Source organism: Triticum urartu, chromosome 7A (genome assembly GCF_056163025.1).
Source record: "Triticum urartu cultivar PI428250 chromosome 7A, HENAU_Tu73, whole genome shotgun sequence".
NCBI classification, from domain to species: domain Eukaryota; kingdom Viridiplantae; phylum Streptophyta; class Magnoliopsida; order Poales; family Poaceae; genus Triticum; species Triticum urartu.
This window is the reverse complement of record NC_141879.1, coordinates 655,526,612-655,545,158: the sequence shown is the minus strand read 5'-3', so window position 1 is coordinate 655,545,158 and position 18,547 is coordinate 655,526,612. Positions and strand designations below refer to the sequence as shown.

At 45.2% G+C, this 18,547-nt stretch overlaps 1 protein-coding gene across 1 annotated transcript; it reads left to right on the top strand.

Annotated features, from left to right (window-relative positions):
• The first annotated feature begins 15,905 nt into the window (after positions 1-15,905).
• LOC147961123 (protein FAR1-RELATED SEQUENCE 9-like) lies at positions 15,906-16,862 on the top strand. Its single transcript, XM_087533684.1, has one exon. It carries the CDS (start codon positions 15,915-15,917, stop codon positions 16,860-16,862), a length of 948 nt encoding a protein of 315 aa, XP_087389810.1. The 5' UTR covers positions 15,906-15,914.
• The last annotated feature ends 1,685 nt before the right edge of the window (positions 16,863-18,547 follow it).

The following is an 18,547-nucleotide window of genomic DNA, read 5'->3' as shown; positions in this document are numbered from 1 at the left end:
AGGAAGCTTGTTGACTCCTACTGGTTCAATTAAACGTTGGTTCATAACTGATGGAAAGCTTTGCTATTATCTACATTACCCTTCCTCTTTGAGGAAACCCAGCGATTCCTGGGGGAGTAGCACATTTATGCTACCAATTAGTGCTTTTTGTGCAAAAAAGAACTGTGTTAAATGAATAATATCCTTATATGTGTCCACTGGGTTCGTACGATGTTGGGTCTCGCAATCTTGGGCCAAATGACCTAGGAGGGAAAGGAACAACATGGCAGGGTGTATCATTCTACTCAGCATTCTCATGCCACATTTCTAGATACACACATATGTTTGTCCCAATGCCTCCCATGTCAACCGAATGCTCTACGCAGTTTGCCAAAAAAGAAGGCTACGAGCTAAGGTCAGCAGGCCAGGCCGCTAAGTTGTTTGTTTACTCTGAATCCATCTAGTTCCGATAGTGCAGCACACCTGTAGTCATGATATTATAGAGAAGAACGTGAAGGAAGACTTGCACATATAAGGATAGTAGTAGATGGTGGGTAAATAAAGAGGGGTTGTTCAATTCGTACATCAAACAAAAAAAATCTGAAATGACTAAGAAATACTCCCTCCGTTCCAAAATATAAGTCTTTCTAAAGATTCTAACAAGTGACTATATACGAAGCAAAATGAGTGAATCTACGCTCTAAAATATGTCTACATACATCCGTATGTTGTGGTCCATTTGAAATGTCTAAAAAGACTTATGTTTAGGAACGGAGGGAGTATATGTCAGTCGAAATGAAGATGAATTGAGAAGAAAGGACAGGTAGTAAAATGGTAACGTATAGAACTAGATAGAAAAGTTGCACGAAACAACCACTGCATTCAGAGCAATTTCATTGAATTTCTAGTGAATGCATGCACCGATATGTGTGTTTGCACATGTCCACATGGTTACAGTTGTGCATCTAGAACTCCAAAGTTTGCTCATGATGAATTGAACAAGATGGCCTAACATTTAATTTTTGTATTTGTAGTCAAGTTCGAGATATAATTGTCGTGTAGCACATAGACCAACAAAATAAGGACACGTGTCAAAAATAAGTATTGGCGCGTTCATCTCCTGTGCATGTGCTGAAGCTAAAGCCAAAAAAAGTTAGAGCTCTTTTTTGCAGTTAATAAACTTTTGTTCTGGTCCTACAGAGACCTAGATATACGTACTATCATGCAGTAATTTCCATGTAGCTGGTACCATTGTGGGAGAAAACCCAATGGCAGTTTACAAGTTACAAGACTCCTGGAATCAATAGTATAAAATGCATTACTCTGTTTTTCAAATACTCCCTGCATCCGAAAAGCTTGTCCCTCAAATTGATGTATTTAGTACCAAGTTAGTGCTAGATACATCCTCAAATGGATGTATTTAGCACCAAACTAGTGCTAGATAGTACATCCATTTGAAGAACAAGCTTGGGACAAGCTTTTTCGGACAGAGAAAGTATGAATTGAGCACTTCTTTTGTGTGGGGGGGGGGGGGGCGGGGGGGGGGGGGGGGGGGGGTAAGTGTGCGAGAGCAGAAACGTCTTGCCCTATCGTGGGGGACGTGTTACGTATTATATAGAGGATTGTGAGTCCTGATACGCGTACAAGTTTGTTGGAGATACAAAACTTGAGGGAGAAGAAGTACATGAGATAAGAAGGCTAGTTACAACCGAATACAGACTTTAAACCATGCGCCTATCTATCCCCTGATGCGTATCTTGTTTGACACCCTCCCTTAATCACAACTTCATTAAGTTGAGATTATGCTTGAAGTCTTCAAAACTTCCTGTAGGTAAAGCTTTTGTAAACCCATCTGCCACTTGATCCCGTGAATGAATAAAACGAATGTCCAAGAGTTTATCAGCAACTCTTTCTCTGACAAAATGAAAATCTATCTCAATGTGTTTTGTTCTAGCATGAAACACTGGATTTGCAGACAGATAGGTGGTACCAAGGTTATAACACCATAAGCATGGAGCTTGAGAGCTTTTCACACCCAACTCCTTCAAGATAGACTGTACCCATATGATTTCTGCTGTTGCATTTGCCAAGGCCTTGTATTCTGCTTCAGTACTAGACCTGGAAACTGTAGCTTGTTTTCTGGCACACCATGATATAAGATTAGGTCCAAAAAATATTGCAAAGCCACTAGTTGAGCGTCTGTCATCCAAACATCCTGCCCAATCTAAATCAGAAAAGACACTGACAAGAGTAAAGGATGACTTGCTGAAATTTAGACCAACATTTAAAGTATACTTGACATATCTGACAATGCACTTTGCTGCAGTCAAGTGAACTGTAGTGGGTGCATGTAGGAACTGACATACTTTGTTGACAGCAAAGGAAATGTCTGGCCTGATCAATGTTAAGTACTAAAGTGCACCTACAAGACTTCTGTATTTTGTACTATCCTCTGGACTCAAAAGTGTTCCCTCTGTAAGAGATGATTTTTCTATACTAGAGAGAGGAGTGGGTGTGGGTTTACAACCTTGCAAGCCTACCTTCCTTACCAAATTTGTTGCATATTTTTCTTGAGAGAGTTGTAGCCCATCCTTGTGCTGCTTCACCTCAATTCCTAGGAAGTAATGCAATTCTCCTAGATCCTTGAGAGCAAATTCAGCACCTAAATTCTTCAAGAGTCCTGATATTGCCTCATCGGATGAGCTTGTGACAATAATATCATCAACATATATAAGAACAAACATGGAGGTGTTGAACTTGTTATAAATGAACAAGGAGGTGTCAGATTTGGAAGGAACAAAGCCAAGTGTCTGCATCTTTTTACTGAGACGGGAATACCATGCCCTTGGAGCTTGTTTCAGTCCATATAATGCTTTATCTAGCTTGCACACATAGGAATGTGTATGTTTGCTTTCAAACCCAGGAGGTTGTTTCATGTACACTTCCTCTTATACCGTGAAGAAACGCGTTCTGTACATCTAATTGTCGAAGGCTAGCTCCATCCACTGGAAACATCAATAGACAATACGAGACGAATGGTAGCAGCTTTTACAACTCGACTAAAAGTATCCTCGTAGTCTATGCCATACCGTTGTTTGAAGCCTTTTGCAACTAGTCTAGCCTTATAACGATCAATGGTTCTGTCAGACTTTCTCTTAATTCTGAATACCCACTTGCAGTCAATGAGGTTTTTACCTTGTTTTGGAGGAACCAAGTGCCACGTTTTATTTCTTTCAAGTGCCTTATATTCTTCTAGCATTGCCTTTTTCTACTTTTCATCACCGAGGGCCTCTTCAATTGTGTTGGGCTCACCTGGTTCACCTGTGGAACAAACTGGACCATATTTGGTTATGTTTTTGTAATTTTTCAGTTGAATCACACCTTGTTGTAGTCTTGTGCGGCGTTTTGGTGAACCAGCAGGGTCTGTGGCCATAGAAGATCCCGCAGGAGCTAGATCAGCAGCAGGACCCGAGGAAGATCCGCCCGCCACTGTCGGTTCCAGGTGCACGGGATTGTCTGTGGCAGCGGCCCGAGGCGATGGTGAGGGAGACGCCGCAGGAGCCGCAGACGATCTGGAGCCGCCGACCGGCTCATCATGAGCTCGTGATCGCGCGGGCCCGTCTGAGTCAGGGGCTGGCCCCGCGTCCGCCTGACGCGTGAGGACGCGCCGCTTGTAGCAGACCGGCTGGTCCGTGAAGCGCGTGTGGTCCGGGCCACTATCGAGCTGCCGCGTGGCAGCGGGAGACTGGTGCGGGCTGGGGGCGCGTCTCGCCCTGTCGGAGGGGGCCGCGCGTCATGCAGCGGGCTGCTGGGGCCCACGCGACTGACCGTGCCTGGCGCGTCTGGCGCGGGCGTGCGGCTGGCTATTGGCACGGATCCCGGAGGCGATTGCCTGGGCATCTGCAGCTCCGATCCCGAGGGGGATATGCTCCCCTCACCGCGAGACATGCGATGAGGCCCATCTGGATAGATTTCTTCACCGTTTGGGTTGATTTCTTCGCCATTTTCTTCTCTGTTTCCATAGTTTGGTGCTCCTGTAACATCATCAGATGACTCATGCGCAAGAGGGTTAGCCAACATATGATCACAACAATTATGAACGCCCCCTTGATCATAACTGGAGAGATTTGGAGGAAGCAAAATAATTTCTTTTTGAAGTAGAGCACCAGCGTTTGATGAAGATCGAAAAAAGGGAATTTGGTCTCATCAAAAACCACGTCGCGTGATATGTAGACTCGACCAGTGGAGATGTCAAGGCATTTTACACCTTTGTGTTGGGCACTGTACCCAAGAAAAGCACATTGGATTGACCGAAACATGAGCTTGCGCTTGTTGTATCGGCATAGGTTAGGCCAGCATGCACACCCAAACACACGAAGAGTGGAATAGTCAGGCTTGACATGAAGAAGGCGTTCTACTGGATTTTCGTTATTTATGACACGACTAGGGAGCATGTTGATAATGTGAACAACAGTAAGGAACGCTTTGTCCCAAAACTTTAATGGCATGGATGCATGAGCTAAGAGAGTAAGGCCAACCTCAACAATGTGACGGTGTTTGCGTTCAGCTGAGCCATTTTATTGGTGAGCGTGGGGGCATGACACATGGTGTGAGATGCCAAGGGTTTGGAAGAAGGAGTTCAACTTCTCGTATTCCCCTCCCCAGTCGGATTGGACAGCGATGATTTTAGAATCAAATTTACGCTCAACAAGTGCTTGAAAGTTTTTGAACACTTGGAAAACATCGGATCTTTTCTTAAGAAGATATATACACGAAAACTTGCTATAGTCATCAATAAAGCTTACGTAGTAAGTGTGCCGACCAACAGAGCTAGGGGCCGGTCCCCAAACATCAGAAAAAATTAATTGCAATGGTCGAGTAGACACACTAGTAGAAATTGGATAGGGGTGCTGATGACTTTTAGCTCGCTGACAAGAATCACAAATAGTTTCAACATTGCGCTCACCAACATACGAGAGCTTATTTTTCCTAAGAAGTTTTTCAACTAAAGCAAAAGAAGCATGTCCTAAACGATCGTGCCATCGTGTTGACGAGAGTTTGACAACACCAAAAGCTTATTTATTGAATCTTGTGCGCTCCGGAATCAACGGGTAAAGCCCTCGACCACATCTACCGTGATAGAGGACTCTCTTCGTGGCCTGATCCTTGATCAAAAAGAAATATGGATGAAATTCTAGAAAAACGTGATTATCAAGAGCAATTCTATGAACAGAAAGAAGACTTTTATTGGCACTAGGAACATGCAAGATTTTGGTAAGATGAATTTTTCTAGGGGGGTATGAAAAATTGAGTGGCCAATGTGGTTTATCCTCATACCTTCACGACTAGCTGTGTGAATTTGATCTTTGTCACGATATTTTTCTTTCATGGTCACCTTTTCAAGTTCGTTGGTGATGTGGTTGGTGGCGCCACTGTCGACATACCAGTTGGTGTCGATCCCATAGGAGCCATCCGCAGCAGCAGCAATTTTGTTCTCGTCTTGGGAGGAGTCACCATCGTCATCGTAGCGGTGCCAGCAGTCTCTGGCCGTATGCCCTAGCTTACCACAGATTTGGCAGCGAGGTGCATCCGGCCGTGACCTGGTGGAGCCACCACGACGGCCCCTGTTGTTGCCAGAAGAGGGCCGTCCGCCACCGCGAGTGTTGGAGTTGCTATTGCCGTGTTCCCGCCCGAGGTCTTGCCCCTGTTGCGAGGTGATCCGCGCTGATGAGAGGAGCCGCCGCCGCGGCCAAGAAAGGCTGCGTTAGCCGACGACTTGAAGCCACCCGAAGACTAGAAGAGCGCCACGCGCTGGTCGAAGTTGCTCATCATAGAGAAGAGCTTGTCGAGGGAGACTGGCGTGATGCGGGCGTCGAGGGTGGACACTAGGGGCTGGTAGTCCATGTCCAGCCCATGGAGGATGTAGGAGACAAGCTCGTCGTCTTGCAGAGGCTTGTCGGCCGCGGCAAGTTCGTCCGCGAGGCCGCGCATGTGGGCGAAGTAGATGGCCATGGACTGGTTCCCCTTCTGCGCTTTGATGAGGGCCGTGCAGATGTTGTTCACCCGGCTGAGAGACTGCGACGAAAACATGCCCGCCAGAGCAGCCCAGAGCGCGGGCGACGTGGTGATCGCGGTCACCTGCACGAGGACCTCCTTGGACAGATTGGGTGGAGAGGGTTGGGCGCGAGGACTCCTTCCCGTCTTTGTCCTTGGTGACGAGGAGTCAGGCCGGCTCCGGTGTGGTGTCGTCGGCATAGCCGAAGACACCGCGCCCTGCAGCTGCGGCACGATCTGGGTGCGCCACAGAACATAGTTCGTGCGGGTAAGCTTCTCCGTGACCTGTTGGTTGAGGTTTGGGTGGGAGGAGTCGGAGGAAGACATGGCTAGGGCACTAATGGCGATGAGCTAGGCTGGATGAGATTGGAAGAGAAGGCTCTGATACCATGTGCGAGAGCAGCAATGTCTTACCCTATCGTGGGGGACGTGTTACGTGTTATATAGAGGATTGTGAGTCCTGATACGCGTCCAAGTTTCTTGGAGATACATAACTTGAGGGAGAAGTACATGAGATAAGAAGAGATGAGAAGGCTAGTTACAACCGAATACAGACTTTAAACCATGCGCCTATCTATCCCCTGATGCATATCTTGTTTGACAGTAAGAATTAACTACATTAATTAAAAATGATCAAAATTAGCTAGTAGTTATGTCTTACAAGAAAAATGTAATACAGAACGTGGAATATCTTTTTGATTTCAACTCCACGGTTGATGAGCATGTGGAAATCCGTGGAATAGTTTGTTGTAGGTGCAGCAGGGACTCGTGTGTGTTAATAATTAGGGAAACAGTTTACAAGAGCTACGTTCGTTTAATCTGACTTGGCTTGGAAGAAAGCTACAGAGAAGATATAACCGTACCTATATTAAACAGATCGTAGCATTACAACCACTCCAAACACTGACACGTATGTCAGGGCCGGTCCACATATATACGGGGCTCGGGGCAGGAAGACAACAAGGGCCCTTGATTTTTTTTCTTGACACACATGAACTGAAAATATTTTGTATGTCAAAACCAAAGTAAATATTCAGTAGATGGAATAGATTGATCCATTATCTTTGAATTGTAAAACTACCTCTACAATTTATTTATCGACCAAGAGAATTTCAAACATTTACTGTATATATTGCCAGTTGCAGTGATTCCTGAAAGAACTACTCGTCTGGTAAAAAATTGTCAACCAATTTTTTTGGGAATTCTACTTGTTCATCTATACATGTTTTCCCCAATATTTTCATCACTACTACTAGAGAAATGCTTTTGACAAGACATGTCACCATATAAGGCACGTAAAATATGTTCAATACAGATCAGAAAAGCACCTGGATATCAATATGGCATAATGTGAATTTGTACGAATGCCACAATAGTCAGCACAAATGAGAAGCCAACACCATGAATTGAATTAAACTCTCCCCTTCTCCTAATCCCCTTAATGCTTTCTCAGAACCAATGAAGAGCAGAAGATTATAAGAAGACCTATGCAAGTCAGCAGATCTGAAGGAGTTAGAGCCAGAGATGGAGAGCAAAGCTATTTGAAATAGAATCATTAAACTAAGGAAGAGAATTACAGGGAAGATGCAGATCTCTCTGATTGGAAGGATCGATGATCACCCGTTAATCGCTTGCTACGCCCTTGGAATCTGAAAGACACCGAAACGGCGGCGTTGTTCATGGATTGTGAATTTAGGATAAGTTGGGAGGAGAGGAGTCATTGAATACAGAGGAGAACGAGGTACTTGTGGTTCCAGTGGAAACCGATTTGACTTCTGCGTGAGTATTGCTCGCATGTCCACCAGTTTAATGGGCTTTACACTTGCATGACTGCACCTTGGGCCCTTTTATATTTTTTTCTCTAGATTTCTTCGGCCCGAGACAAAAACACACTGGGTTCTACTACCTGGGTCGGGGCCCCTACCTCCTCGGGCCCAGGGCGGGCGCCCCGCTGCCCCGGCCTATGGGCCGTATGTTACAGGTATTTCAACAGAGCAAGTCCTCCACAAGCCTAAAGAGAAGTCTCTATCAGCACATGCAATGATTATCGGCAGCGCAAGATGGCGCCCTGTGCATTCTGAAAGGGAGACACATCAGATTGGATGAACTCAAGTATCCTTTGGTTTTCTAAGCCGACGTACATGCAACTGTACTGTATAGTTGCTTTTCCTGATGCCTCCCACACCAAACTACTTGTATAGTTGCCCTGAGTATCCTTTCGGTTGTTGACGAACTAGAAAAGATAATTGAACTAATATCTACTTGTGCTGTTGTGTGTGTAGACTCGGTATTATACAATAGTAAAACCTGGACACAAAGTAAGTTGTTCGGTGCTCCAGGTATTGGATGGGAGACTTGCATAAATATGGAGGGGGCGCGGAGGGTGAGTATATTTATATTAAGGGATTGCGGTACTGTTTTTGGTTTCTTATGCTATATATCCTCAATTTCTGTTTCAGAAGGGATAAATGCAAAGGAAAAATCATGGAAATGAGTAAAGATGGGAGCTCTAAAGATTTTGGCCCATAGCGAGCTAATTATGTCTAGACTAACCCTCTTGTCATTTCCATTATTTTAAATTAGGAAATTGAAATATGTTTTTGATGCAAATTTGTGACAGGTGACATGCCCAACGTTAGTGCCTAATAAAGCTTGTGCTTTACCCCCAAAAGAAGTTTACTAAAAGTGTGTACTCCCACATCAGGTAGAAAAGAACATGTTCCAGTATTTCTTGGAGTTTATTCATAGACCTTAATGAAATTTCTCTCGACCATCTATGAGACGTGTCATATCAATTATGGAACAACCTTTAGAGTGGTTCCAATAGATCAAATAGCTTCTCCCCGCAAAAAAACAAAAAGATCAAATAGCTCCTTATGTCAATATGTTTTAGAATAATATGTTCCAACCTTTAAATTAAATCAAGAGTAACCAAAACCAGCATTCCAGGAAGCAACACAAAACTCAATATTAATTAAGTGAACTCGGGAACTAATTGGTGGGATGGAGCGTGTCGATTGAGCGAACACTTTCAGTGAAACTAGTGCATTCCGAAAAATGCTAATTTGTGAACATTTGCTGAATTACTTACCTGGAATTATTACTGCTTGAAAGAACATACATTTCCTTTTGGTTTCAAGTTTCAAGGCACCAAGAAAGAGATCAGTGTACACAGTCACATGTGTTTAGCAAAACTTGGTCTGGAGTTTACAATTTCTTTTGTTCGTGAATAAACACCAGGGTTTTGGGTATCGGGCGGAAAATTCGGATACCGCCCGGTATCCGCGTTTCTCGCTACCCCACGAGAAAGCTACATACCGAGCAAAAAAAGTCGAATTTTTAGAAAATTTTGAATTTGAACAGCTACAGTATGGTCAAGTAGGACTGAAACTCTACGGAAACAACAAACTGGCTATGGTTTGGTGGTAAGTATGCCCCTCCCTTCCCTGCACAACCCGCAGGGCGTTGGTTTTCTTTTTGCTTAACCAACTCCTAAATAAAAATTTAAAAACACAGAAGAAGAATCGACCTCAAATACGTTGAAGACAGACGGGGAGAACTTGCCACTGCGCTAACAGCAAGCGTGTGAAGTACTTGAGCTCACTTTCAACATATTCCTAGCTCAGAAAATATGAATTCAAATTACATTAAAAAAATTGAGCGGTTTTTCTGCGGAATTCGTGGTATCCGCGTTTCTCGCCCACCCTCGGAATTTTCTTAGGATTCGGTAGCCAAAACATTGGTAAACACTAGTGAAAATGGCTACTGAAATAATACATTAGAAGAGAATGAGTGATTTTTGGTGTGCATACACTATTGTCATGGATCCATAGGCCATTGGACGATGGGGATAAGCCCAAGGAGGTCGTCTTCTGAAAATCCACTCTTCGTTTCTTTGTCACTTCCCTCTTGCACGATGCTCGTGCCTTTATTTGTCCTGATACCTCTCATTCCAAGGGGTCGGGTCAGTGATCTAGCAAAACGTGTACTAATTCTCCTCATCTATATACCTTTGGAGGTCCCGTTGATCTTGTTCATAAATATTCTTGTTAGTGTGTTGAAGAGCAGAGGTGCTTGTGCCTGAACTCAAACTTGAGTTCATAAAACATAGTATGCACATTTCAAGGGATGCAGAAGAAGAATAACTTGTATAAATAATGAAAACAAGACCATGGTCTGCAAATGTGTAGGTGCCTAGGTGGTAGTAAAAATAAATAAGAGACTACAAAATAATTTGGTTAAATCAGGGTAGTAGAGAACAGAGCATTTGAGAGTACAAAATAATTGGTTTTCTTCTTGGGAGAGAATAGGCTTCTCAAAATAACTTTAAATAGCTCCCGACCAGTTTCTTTGACTATTTTGCCAGTTGTGTATCATGGGAATATCTTTTTTTTTGGTTAGTATTATGGGAATATTATTGATTGTCTATGGCCATCTCAATGCTATCTTTTTTTGGGTCGGTAGGCCGAGCAGCTGGGGTGTCTAGGTACTCCGAACCTATCCTGGACTGGGATTACAGCACACACTTAAACGGTAAAACTGGACTCATGCATGCTATTAGAGAGAAGTAGATGAAGAGTGATAGTATATGGTGTGATAAATAAAGATTAGTAATCAAAACTTCAAAACTGAAACCATGAAATGCGTAATTATGAGATGCGAGTAAAATGAATATCAGGACAAGACAGGTACACAGAGTAAAATTGGTAGCTGCAGCAGTACAGAGAAAGGCTGCACAAACCTCTCACCGTCACTGAAACAATTTCACTCATTTTGGAGTTAATGTGCTGTGTAAATTTGTAGATGTTTTCTGTACGTGTACAGGCAAGAAGCGATTTTCTTAAGTCGAACGTATGTGTACAGCTTGCTTATGAAGAATTGAGCTTGAACCCTGAGGACAAATAATCTTACGATGGCACCTAACCTCATGTGGCAAGGAAGCCTCCCAAAGCCCAAAGCGTGCAGCGAAGGATTGAATCAGCAGTTGCTGAGATGCAGCTACGCAAACATCTTGTAATAGGCCCAATTTTCCAAAGGGCTTCAAAAGTAATCTCGTTGCAAACTTGTATATATACCTCTATTTTACATGTAAGACCTAGACAGAATTCATGCAGAGGGGTGAACACAAACATGTCATCTTGTAGGCCAGAATACCCAGGGACAGGGATTTATTCGAGGATGAGTATGGCGAGATGGATTTTCCCTTGGAGACCCGCGGCATGTCGTCATGAGATAGCACATCCAAGCATCGGAATTTCATGTTGATGGCTTGTGGAGATGCACAGCGGATACAAAAGGTCTCTAAGGCTTTGTTTCCACCGGCTAGTGCTGGAGATGAGGAGGATACAAAATGAGCGAACTCGGAGGAAAAAACACGGGGAGGTCGGTGAGGAGAAGTCTCTCCAGCTCAATATTCCATTTTTTTTAGACTTAATTTTCTCCTAGATACAAGCACGGCTTAAAACGACTGGACTCCACACGCCACACACACTAGCACAAATGCCCCCCCCCCCCCCCCCCAGATTTCACCACCAGATGCCGTTGGTGCACACCACGCTCAACATCTTGTATGAATCAAAGAACTGAATTGCTGATTCGTTATCGGAGAAAACGACAACTTCGCATATTTATTTATCCCAATACCTCCCATGACGAACTAATGCTCGGTGATGTTACCAACGAAAAGTAACCTTCAAGTGCTTTTCATCTTGGTCAGAGAGACATACTCACAAAGGAAGACCCTTGCATAAATAGGGAGGGGGCAAGAGGGTGAGTAAATAAACAACGTTTCAGATCAGTACAAAAAAACTGGAGCGTGTTAAGATAGTGCTATGGTTGTAGAATTAAGATATGGACGGAAGGAAGAGCTGGAGTGAGTTTTGCTTCGGTACACCATACCCTCCGGAAAATTTCAAAAGGGTATTTTTCTCCTTTTTTTAGCTAATACATATTATTGTTTTTGAGTCGTAATACAGATTAATTGGACATATTGTACAACATACTACATGGTAAATGAGTAACCTATAGACTCATCCTCATGGAAACCCTAGCGCCGCCTCGAGCTCCCCCTCCTCCTCCTACCTCCCTCACCTCGCCGCCGCCTCGACGGACTGGCAGGCAAAGCCCGGCCAGTGCTGGCGGCGGCGGGGCACTTTCCTTCCCCCACTCAGCCCGGCGGGCGCGGGCCTGAGGGTCGGGCGGCGGCGCGACATTGGCTCGGGGTGTGGCGGCACGGCGGTAGCACACGACGACGGAGACGCGGGTTGTGGGTGGCGGCGTGAAGAGGACGCAGCAGCAGTGGTGCGCGGTGGACTCCGGCGGCGACGGACGGCCAGATCTGGGCCCAGGCGACACGGGCCGAGGGCAACGCGGGCTGCGGGCGTCCGCTCCTACCGTGGCCGCGGCTGGTGGTGGTGGAGGCGCAACATCGGTAGCTGGTGGGCATGCTGGTCGGGATCCAGGCGTCCCGCCGGCTTGACGACGGTGGCAGAGCAGATGGGCTCCCCAGTGAGTTTTCTTGGTGGTCAGCGGCGGTCCTTGGGGGTCCTCCTCGCCGATGGCCGGGTCTGCGACGGTGGCTTTGCGCTGTTCTGTGACGGCTGCTGAGATGGGGCGGCACAGGGGTGTGTCCAGTGGGGAGGTTGGCTGGAGGGATGGGCGGCGATGCTCAAGGCGGGTCGTCTGCCGCGGGACATCGGTCAGGGGTGTCCCTCTAGTACAAAGCTGGCCTCTTTGGATGGTCTTGGGGGTGCCTGGATGTTGGGCGGCGGCCCTGGTGGCGGGAGGCGTGGAGTTCGAGGGCGGAACTTGCATCTCAGGTGCGGGCGGGCAGCCATGGCTTCGTGAGGGGCTTGGTTGCGGGTGGTGGGTGGAGCGGGGGTGTCGGAGAAGTGTGATCGTCGGGGTCCATCACTTGCCCAGACCTCGTACTGGCCAGCGGCGGTGGCGGCCACGGACGTCGTATCCTTCCTAAAGGCTCTGTCGTGGTGCTCCCACTCCTCCATGTGGCTCCGGGTGAAAACTTGATCTTCGGATCGGATGGTGGCGGCTATCCGTGGTCGTACCCTTCTGGGAGGCATCGTCCTGGAGTCCTTTGCTCCGCCATTGTCCGTCTCACCCCTCCTCGGTGGCTCCAAGTAGTTCTTCTTGGTTCATCTCTAGTTTGCTTGGTTGTCGTCCGAGCGGTGTGTCGGTGTCCGGCACATTTGTATCTTGCTTTGGGTGTGTGTTGTGTGCCATCGTGGGTGTGTTTGTATAGGTTCGCTTGGATGTATGTGATGATATTTGCTTTATAATATAAAGCGGGGGGCAACCCTTTTTCGGTAAGCAAATTGTTACGGTGCTAGCAACAAATCTCATTATCTGCCATTATTATTTTCTTCCACGTGTCGTACACAAATCTGCTATTAATAAGTACTTGTCAGAACTTTAAGAGAGTAACGACAAGTGGTACTCCGGCACACTAGTAGTAAGTGGGAAGGAGGATGTATAGAACATTACGAACAATGTTAAAGAGATAATGCAGTTTGAATTTACAGACAAGTAGGAGGTAGTAAGGTATTGTTGTTTAACGTGTTACGTATAATCAACGAAGTAAGGAAACACAGATATAAGTTAACTTTGCATTCATAGTGAATTCTATAAGATTGTTTTGAATGCATTATAGATAGGTATATGGTTATTGTTTATTTCCAAGTTAACAAAGTGTGCGCATGTCTTCAGTATACCACGATTTATACAAACTTTTGCGAGCTCGTGAAGCAAATGTGGAAGTCGTATATCTCGCTTTTTTACGGTACCCTATACCGCTGAAGCAGGATGGACCAGTATAACCAAATCTGACCATTGAATTCTTGAGGGTAGGATAGGCATCAAAATTAAGGGCGACATGTTTTATTTTTGCCACGGGCCTAGGTTTCAGCCCATTTTGTACGCACACGGCACACCCAGTCATTCGCCTCCTTCTCCCTGCCGCCGCCGCCAGTCGCCGCCCTGCCGGCGCCACCAGTCGCCGCTGCTCGCCTCCTTCTCCCTGCCGTGGGCGCCGCCGGCAGTCGCTGCCACTCTCCCACGCATAGCCCTGCTCGCGCGGCCGCCGCCACCCCGCCAGTCGCCGCCGCTCGCCTCCTTCTCCCCGCCGTGGGCGCCGCCGGCAGTTGCTGCCACTCTCCCACGCACAGCCCTGCTCCTGCGGCCGCGCCACCCTAGTCGACGAAGCTGCTTCCGCCCTTGTATATCCACGCTCGCCGTCGTGGACCTCTGCGGCGCGTCCCTGTATCTGGACGTGGTAAGGATTACTCTTGTGAACACTAAAGTAGAATTGGCATGTCTTCAGTTCATGGACAAATCATGTTGAGTAGTGCTGCAGGATGGAAAAAATCACAGTTAATTAGATCTTGCATGATGGGGAAAATCAGAGTTAATTAGATCCTGCAGTGCATGCTCGTCAAAAGAAATGTTCTTACGGAATGCATTGTCATCTGGTACATGGTGTTTACCAGTGGGTCATTTGTCTCAAAAGAAATGTTGTTCAATGACATACTGGAGTATATGTAATGTTCTGTTTGATTATATACGCAAGCATTGTTACTGATGCATTTTGATCTTATTGTTCATACTTTTAGCACGACATACTAAGGCTATCTTATTCTTCATACTGAAACGAGTTTCAGTTTCACAAGTGGAATTCAAATAAGTGAGATTTGATTCTTTATTAATTGCAGTGTTTGACATGGAATATGGGAGTGCCACCCTGGAGGACATTGCAGAATATGACACGGTAGTCAGTCAAATTTTTGGCAGCGAGGAAGAAGGTTACAATTACTATAATGCATATGCTCGGTCAAAGGGTTTTGGTGTTAGAAAGGAAGAACTGACTAGGAAATCGGACACGAACATAGCTTTTCGGCGCCTCTATGTCTGCTCTAAAGAAGGATATCGGGCGAGGAAGCACTTTGAGAAGACTAAACGGGTGCGAACTCCTAGGCCGCTGTCACGTTGTGGATGTGGCGCTCGGATGGAGATCGAGCTTCGTATGGATAATGGTGAATGGTTTGTAAAAGATTTTGTGGACGAACATAACCATCTACTCGCTAAGCCTGAGCAGACAACTTACATAAGGTCACATCGTGGGCTGAGTGACGTGCAAAAGGCTGATGTCATTGAGTATGGAATTGGTAGCCTTCGAACACATCAAATAATGGAAGTAATGGAGAAGGATAGTGGTGGTTTCAGCAAGGTAGGCTTTATACCTCGGGACCTGTATAATTTTGTTGCCAAGTACAAGAAGGAAAGGATAGAAGGCCGTGATGCCGAATTTGTGCTCCGTTATATGGCAGCCCGAAAGGACATGGATGGCAAATTTTTTTACAAGTACACAACTGATAGTGAAGGGCATCTGCTGAACATCTTTTGGGCAGACGCACAGTCTCGGATTGACTACGATGCCTTTGGTGGCGTCTGTGATCTTTGATAGCACTTACCGTGTGAACAAATACAACCTGCCGTTTGTCCTCTTCATAGGAGTGAATCACCATCGCAGCACGACCGTGTTTGGCTTCGGTATTGTCTCAGCTGAGACCGAGGCATCTTTTGTGTGGTTGCTTGAAGCATTTTTGGAGTCAACGCAGCAGAAACATCCTAGATCAGTTATCACAGATGGTGACCATGCAATGGCGAAGGCAATAGCGGCGGTTTTTCCCAATACAGATCACCGGTTGTGCAGCTGGCACATTGAGCAAAACATGATACGACACCTATGGAAGCAAAAGCTCAAGGATTTTAGGAAATTTGTTTATCACATCTGGGATGTCGATGAGTTTGAGAGACGTTGGGTTGAGTTTATGGTGGATTATGATATCTCTGAAAAAGATGCTTGGATTATGACGATGTACGAGCTGAGGAAGAAGTGGTCTAGGGCCTATACGAAAGGTAGATATTTCCTTGGCATGCAGAGCAATCAGCGTAGCGAAAGCCTAAACTCTAGGCTTCATAAGAATCTGGATAGGAGAATGTCACTTGTTGATTTGCTAGAGCATTCAGATCACTGTTTATCGCGTATCCGCAAGAATGAGGCCGAGTTGGATGCTACAGCTTCACTGACAGTGCCTTTTACTGAATTAACAGCTGATCCACTTGAGAGAAGTGCTGCTCTCATTTATACTCCAGTGATGTTCAAGAAGGTAAAACATCAAATCATGCAGTTGTCAAAATGGGAAGTAGCAGAAGTGACCAAGAATGATGCCTTTGTTCTATATACAGTAGCTCGCAAAGAGAGTAGGCATGTGACGTATGATGTGAGGTTTGTCATGGCAGGCCCGTTGCTTCAGAGCTTGAATTGCCGTTGTCTGAAGATGGAATCGGAGGAGATCCCATGCGCTCACATTTTTTCTGTTCTAAAATACCTTGGCTTAGTCAGCATTCCTAGGTGTTGTGTCTCAACAAGATGGACGATGGTAGGCAAGTCCGCATTTGACTCAGAGAGGAATGGTAATATGCATGAATGGTCTGAGCGGATGGATCGTTACCATGAACTCCGGAACATTTGTAGTCTGTATTTATTCAAAGCTTCAAACAGCCAGGAGACGTCACAGAAGGTGGTGGATTTTCTCAAGGGTATTATAGCTGAAGGCGGCGAAGATGGTGGGGAAAATGAGGCGGCATCACTGGGCCCTCTTCCAGCATATTTTTCAGGGTCAAGCCAAACATGTCCAGGAAATGTCCGGAATCCAAAAATAATTAAACCGAAAGGTGCTCCATCCAAGACATCCAACAAGAGGTGGAAGCCGTTTAACGAGATTTGGAATGAAAACAATGTTCCGAAGAAGTGAATTTTATTTTTATAATGCCTGACTTTTATAATGCCAGACTTATATGAATTGATTTTTTTAGTGGTGGTGCCGCTCATGTACTCGTCTACTCATGCTATTGATGCATCTCCTGAAACCATTATTTTGTTGCGTTGTGTGGCAGAAGATTTATTGTGTTGGTGTTTCCTGAATGATTTATCTTATCGCATGAAGGTCATTTTATTGGGATTAGGAAGTGCATAGTAAGCATGTTCATATGATCTCGCGAGTCAATTTCTAATTTCTTGGGTGAGTTATATATTCTGTTCTTGAGCTGAAAAGTTGGCTATGGCGGTATCTGGACGGATGGTTGCACATGTATGCAAAGTATACACTGAAAAGGAGGCAATAGGTGAAAATCATAAAATGAATTACCGTTTTGGGCTACAGATAATAAAGAATAATTACAAGCAAAATATAAATAATGTCCATAATGGGATTCGAACCCGTGACCTCGAGGACATTACTAGACAACGTAACCAGATGAACAAATATTTTTTATGTAACTTTTCAGATATATAGTTATTTATGTCACTTCAGATAGCTCGCAATAAAAAAATACTCCCTCCGTTCCTTGATATAAGGTGTATAGATCTTTTAGAAAAAGTTCGAAATATAAGGTGTCTTGCGTTGCCCCACTCGTTTGAATATTTTTTTTAGGGATTTGATTACATTTACTTATATTAGGCAAACTCCTCTATTTTCTCATGTCAATTAGTCAGGTGTAATCTCGCCCAAAACTTGTGAAATTTTCACTCCACGTGCGTTCTTTAATTTTCGTGCCAAAAACTATACACCCTATATTTGGAAAATATTATAACTAGGGTCGCAAATTATTTTGTACAGATAATTGGAGTCACCTAATATCCTTCTGTACATCCTAAAAATTGGAAAAAGTTGGAGCTCATTTGGTTGAGTTGGAAAAGAAAATGCCTTTGAGACTTGGCCTCCGGCAGACCCGAATGGTCCTGATTGGACATGATGTACGTGATGATATGGATGAAATGACACCAAATTTTGTCAGCATGTGTGCATGCCCAATGTATTCCCCCATGCATGATTTGGACGAAAACGGACAGTGAACGCACGTTGCGTCACGTCCGGGCGGTGTTTTAGGGTTTTTTCAGCGGGAAAATCCTAAAATATGCATCGAACGTCGGGAATCAACGAAAATTGGCATGCATTATTGCCATGGTGCTGTGAGGGTGTGTAAAAAGTTTGGGCTCATTTGGTTGAGTTGGAAAAGAAAATGCCTTTGAGACTTGGCCTCCGGCAGACCTGAACAGTCCTGATTGCACATGATGTACGTGATGATATGGATGAAATGACACCAAATTTTGCCAACATGTGTGCATGCCCAATGTATTCCCCCATGCATGATTTGGACGAAAACGGACAGTGAACGCATGTTGCGTCACGTCCGGGCGGTGTTTTAGGGTTTTCTCAGCGGGAAAATCCTAAAATATGCATCGAACGTCGGGAATCAACGAAAATTGGCATGCATTATTGCCATGGTGCTGTGAGGGTGTGTAAAAAGTTTGGGCTCATTTGGTTGAGTTGGAAAAGAAAATGCCTTTGAGACTTGGCCTCCGGCAGACCCGAACGGTCCTGATTGCACATGATGTACGTGATGATATGGATGAAATGACACCAAATTTTGCCAGCAT